Consider the following 5,629-nt stretch of genomic DNA (forward strand, 5'->3'; position numbering starts at 1 on the left):
AGCCTGAAAACTGGGGAGTTTTTTTAATCACAGAAAGCCAGGATCCCTGGTCTTCAGTGAAAGTACCAAGGTTTATGAAGAAGAGCACTTTTAACAGAGATAATCAAGGGACAATGAAAGAGATCTTGGGCAGCAGTTTAACCAGCATCCTGCATCCTTTTCCAGTATTAAAATCCCAATGCAGAAAGATGCATAAGCACATGCTTGTTTTTGTGTTAGACAACACAGAAAAGGGGCTGGAAGGGACTTCAGGAAGTCATTTAATCTAACCTACTGCTCAAGGCAGAATCATCTTTATCTATGCATCCTATACAAGTATTTGTCTAACCTATTCTTAAAACTGCATTAGCAACTCTTATCCACAGGCTACAATGCCTGAACACATCAAGAACACTAACTTGCCACAGGTAAAACAGGAGGAGGACAAGGCAGGAAGTTGTTTGTTAAAACATGATCACAAAGGCCTTAATCAAGGAACACTTAAGCATGTGTTAATGAGACTATACATTACTAAATCAGGGTCAAAATGGAACAAGAAATTTAGGAAGCAGAGATCTATCCTTTTTTCTGAGTCTGGAAATTTCCAAGTATCTGTTAGGGAAAAACATATTCCACTTAGTGGAGGTTCGCATTGTCATGCTTATACAGACTAACTGACAGTGGCCAAGTCTACATGCCAGTTTCAGTGTGCCCAGGAAAAATCACTTTTGGAGCAATCAATGCTGGAGTTTATACATAAGCAGCATGCAGAGCCAGGTCAGAGCAGCCCTGGCTACCAGGGGGCCCTGGGGTATCAGCCTGCCAACCCAGGGCAGCTCTCCCTAGCTCAGCTTGCTGCAGAGGGGCTGGCTGGGGCATGAAGGAGTTGTGCAGGCTCCCCTGCACAAAAGCACCCTTGGGCCACAGCCTGTCCCTCCAGCATCTACATGTACACTGCTAGTTTTTTACTTTGCAGTATTTACAAGTACTATCCTGCTCCTGCTGCAAAGTAAATTAGTTTACTCCAGCCTAAAAGGGATGCACATGTAGATGCTGAAATGTTTACTGTGCAGCTAATTAGTCAATTGCACAGTAAAGTTTTCACACAGACACACCCAGTTTAATCAAAGTAGCTTTTCCAGGGGATCAGTTAAGGAGTTAAGGAGAAGAAAAGTTTTATATGGCACCATGAAATCAATACCAAAAAGGTGCTTGGAAAAATATTCTCAGGTTCACCATGCCATTCTACAACTTTAATGGGCAACCCAATTTCTATGGAGCAGTTCTCCAGGAAATCAGTGGTGTGTTGCAGCACACATACCTATGTTCTAAGAATAAAGAAACCATTACTTCAGTTTTATTAATGAACTAACTATAAAAGTTAAACCTTTAATGTTATTCCAAATGTACTACATTTCTCTGTTCAGAAGATTTCACACTTCTACCTTCAGCGCTAACAACTTCTGCAGTTTAAAACTGCATTTGAAGAGAAAATTGGTCCTCTTTCTGTTTTTGTATTTTATGATACAACCATATAAAGTATAAGGATAAGCTACTCACCTCGCTTAATGGCCAGTGGAATCTTGAATTCACAACGATGGTAACTAAAAAATTGCAATAGTAAAGTTATTAGGAAAAGAAACCAGACAGAATAGTCTGACTGAACTATTAATTTGTTAGCACTGACAATCTGATGAATGTTATTCTTTATGTGAACTGTTCTCAGCCTCAATGCTAATAAATTAATGAGGAGAACACTAACATTTCATTTTCTTTATGAAGGAAGAAGACAGACTAATAATGAAGTGACAACATTTCCTAAAGTTTATTAAGGAAAGTCAATTGCATATCAAAACCTTGCTGATGCCACCAAGTTGATGGAAAACTGTTCAGTGGAGAAACAATGTTCAGTTGTTGGATTTTTTTCATTCCCCAATACTAACAACAGGCTCTTGCTCTTCAGATTTCCTATTGCTCATTCCTTAAGTTAAAGTCCTCTATAACTTGGTCCGCACTTAAAAGTTTGGTTAGCCAAGATGCGTCCATTATGAATGTAAAGGGGGATAGGAGAGAAATTATCACTGACAAACAGTTAATCTAGTAAAAGTCACAAACACACTAATATACCAATGGAAGTATTTTCTTTTAACAATATAAGCTGCATCTTTAATAGGAGAATTGCTAGTATATCTATTCCAGAAAATCCTTTCCAATATAGGAAAAAAAAAGCTTATGAATCAAATTGTTGTGGAAAATGTGTCAGAGGATTGAGACCAGATGGGAAATAAGATGTAGGAAATTTTAAAAAGCATTATATTTGCAAATAATTACCTTTTGACATAAAGGAAAGGATTACATTTCTAGAAAGTGTTACAGTACTACATACTGGTGCCTGAAAAATACATTTGCTACTACGGGTCATCAGTATTTCAAAGAAAGGAACAGAATTCTGCTATGACTTACATAGACTAGTACCACTTTTAGTGATTAGTATGATCTCAGTGTCATCTGTTCTGAATGCGAAACTAGTAAAGTGCATGGCATATTAAGACAACCTGCTGTAAATATATGCAGATACATTCAATTGCTCATTTTGCTTCCATATAGCTGTAACAATCCAGTGTATTCACTTGTGTAGTTTTAATAGCTAAAACTTGCCATATACTGCTTTGTCTTCCTGAAAAGACACCAAAAAAATGCATCTAAGGACTGTTCCTAAGGAGAAAATTAGACTAACAGAGGCTGAGAAAAATAACTTCTTGGGATAAACATTTTAAGTTACCAATGTTCATAACTATTGTCTCAGAAAGAACAAATTAACTAACTCTGCTGTGATATTGTATTTGTAAACATGTTGTAAAATATTCTGCAATACTTCTTCCTGCCTCCAAAGACGACTGTGACTTCTCATACATCTAGACCTCAAATATCATCTAGTTCATTCATGTCCTTCTAGGCAAAATTAAGTATTTGTAAACCATCCCTCAGAGAAGTCTGTCAGCCTGTTCTTAAAAACCTCCACAAATTGGAATTCTACTCTGTAGGTAACCAATGCCAGGATTTATTTGTTCCCACAGTAAGAAAGGTTTTCTTATAACCCTAAATTTCTCCATCTGTAATTAAGCCAACTACTTCTCAACCCACCCTACATACTTGAAGATTTACGTTCCTATTTTCAAAAACCTCCATGTTTCAACATTTCCTAAATCTCTCATCACTCTGTGTGTTGTCTTCTGATCTTTAGTTTTTCTACATCTTTCTTAAAATATGGCACCTCAAATTGGGCAAAGGATACCTACCAGCTGAGGTTTCCCCAGTACCGAACAGCACACAAAAAATGCTTTTCACATCCTTATAGCAATGGAAGTGTTGTACATGTGCCCAAATGACTTTTTCTTTCAAAATATACACGAACTCACAAAAGAACTGAAAAATAGCCCCATTAGTGGTGGCTCTAAATTCTACCCTATCAATAGTGGCCAAAAGCTGCTTGGCAGAGACTACAGGATTTATGGGTGGCAGATCTGCAATTCATTTTTAGGGTAATACTTTACACTTACATGTTGAAATTGTAATGACCAGGATAATTTGTATGCAGGACAAACTTCTTCACCTTGTGAGTATTTGCATCAAAAAGAATATCCTATTGCAAAAAAGGAGAGACATGAACAGAAAGAGTTGTGAAGGAATATAGTGTACCCTAAATATACATCAAGGCAGGTATAATTACATATTAAAAGTAACAAGAAAAGGTGCTATTTAAAGAAAAAAAAAAGAGAGAAATATCTGTAAATGCAAATTCATTACTTCCCCCATAAAATGCCAACCCAACCATAATTATATTGCTAACAGGACAATGTATTAATATTTGTAACACTGGCAACTTCTATAAAAAAGTTTGTCTGCCTATTATCATTCAATTTATACTCATTCAAGATATTTAGAACCTCAATTCCTGATCATGTTAAACTGAAGACGAGCATGGAAAAAACATGGTTACAAATACCAGAGAAACATGAAGACAGTTAGGCACAGGCATGCTTTTAAAGCATTTGCTGGGGCAAGAGGAGCTTAGAATCTCTAAGCAAGAGCCTGTGGTTCCTACCCATTAAGCATAACTTGAGATAAGAAAGCTTGTGCAACACCAAGATTAAAAAACCCCAAACTTTACAGAGCCTTTATGCACTGGTGGAAGTTCATAAAAACATCAAATAAAGTCTCATCTTCCATAGTCAGATTTGTGAGGCAGCAAATGAAGGTTTCACAAAATATGAAACTCTGACATTAGACAATTATGAAGGGAACACTGGATGGACAATTCAAATTATTTAAGTCTTCAACTTACCACTCCAAGTGTGAAGTAGTTAAAGAAGTAGTCGTTGCATTTTGATGGAACCTGCTTATGGGGGGAGGGTGAATGAATTTTCATCTGCAAAAAAAACCCACATTTAGATTTCCTTACTGATGCTTACATTAGTGAAGGTGTGGTCAGCAGGATAACATTCAACCATATGGTTTGTCCACACAATGATCTCTATTTAAGTTAAATCCTAAAATCTAAAATTAGAGATAGTGTAGTGTAAGTTGCGTATAACATGATTTGCACAAACAGACTCTGTTTCAATTAAGAGACAGGGAAATTTCAGAGACTATTCACATTGAACAGTTAGATCCCAGCTTTCTTCAACATTTGTGAGGATTTTCAAAAAGGAAATCCTACTTAAGGAAAAAACAACAGACAAATATTGACAAAAAGATGGGCAAGGGATTTTTTTTTGTCTATAACGCAATAAGTTAAGATTATTCTACTGGGACTAAAGATTTTAACAACAAATAAGGGATTACACATTATGAAAAAAAAGACACCTTTCCACACTGCTCCATTTTAATGCACCCTCTACATTTCTGCATAGCAATGAGAGATGCTAAATCATAGTTGGCGAGTCACTTGCAATAAGTCTCAAAACCTATTGGTCTTTTAGTCCTCAAGAAAGTAGTTTGTAGCAGATTCAACTTTGGTTTGGTGATAAGGTTACCAAATAAATATATCTAAGTTAAATAAATCTAGCTTGGCCAGGTCACCCAGTAGTGCCTGAGCACAGCAATGTTCTTCATTTCCTCTCTGGCACGATGGGCAAAGCCACCATTGTAAAATGCCTTCTCCCTGTAGTACAGAAAGAGCAGGTGATATCCAAGACATACAAATTCATCTAAAAATATTTGGAGAACACACACTGCATTGCCTTGTGCAGGAAAAAGGTTCATGGAGTTTTTTCACATCTTTCAGTAAATGAAAAGTACAAAACTGATACTATTAGCAGTTTTCACTATTAAAACATTTGCTACAAAAGGTAGTTTTAAATTATATTTAAAACTGTAAAATGTCATATTTAAATGTTACCTGCTACTGGCAGTATTTTAACCACAAGAGCAACTTTTCAAAACACAAATGTGATCTTAGTTTTTACTTTTTTGAATGAAAACAAAAACAAGCAACCCAGCATTACACCAGTATAAAAAAGGGAGAAATAGAGGATGTAAACACCTGAACTGGCATGGGTGACTGGTGCCACCTTAGTCAGTGGGGGCATGTGCCCCCTCCCAGCAACCAAATCAGCAACTGGGGGGGAGGAGGGGTCCCCCACAGCCA

The 5,629-nt window shown here is 36.8% G+C and overlaps 1 protein-coding gene across 4 annotated transcripts in view; it reads right to left on the bottom strand.

The window, feature by feature from the left end:
- The window catches only part of CUNH16orf70 (chromosome unknown C16orf70 homolog), an 81,635-nt gene that overhangs the window by 17,521 nt on the left and 58,485 nt on the right, over positions 1-5,629 (bottom strand). For all 4 annotated transcript variants that reach the window (XM_019505776.1, XM_019505777.1, XM_019505778.1 and 1 more), the window contains exons 10-12: positions 4,325-4,408; positions 3,540-3,622; positions 1,540-1,583 (exon numbers count right to left, since the gene is read on the bottom strand). In XM_019505776.1, the coding sequence (XP_019361321.1) occupies positions 1,540-1,583; positions 3,540-3,622; positions 4,325-4,408 (211 nt within the window). The remainder of the gene's footprint in view (positions 1-1,539; positions 1,584-3,539; positions 3,623-4,324; positions 4,409-5,629) is intronic.

Source organism: Gavialis gangeticus, unplaced genomic scaffold (assembly GCF_001723915.1).
Source record: "Gavialis gangeticus isolate Ggan-Ray unplaced genomic scaffold, GavGan_comp1, whole genome shotgun sequence".
In the NCBI taxonomy this organism is placed as follows: domain Eukaryota; kingdom Metazoa; phylum Chordata; order Crocodylia; family Gavialidae; genus Gavialis; species Gavialis gangeticus.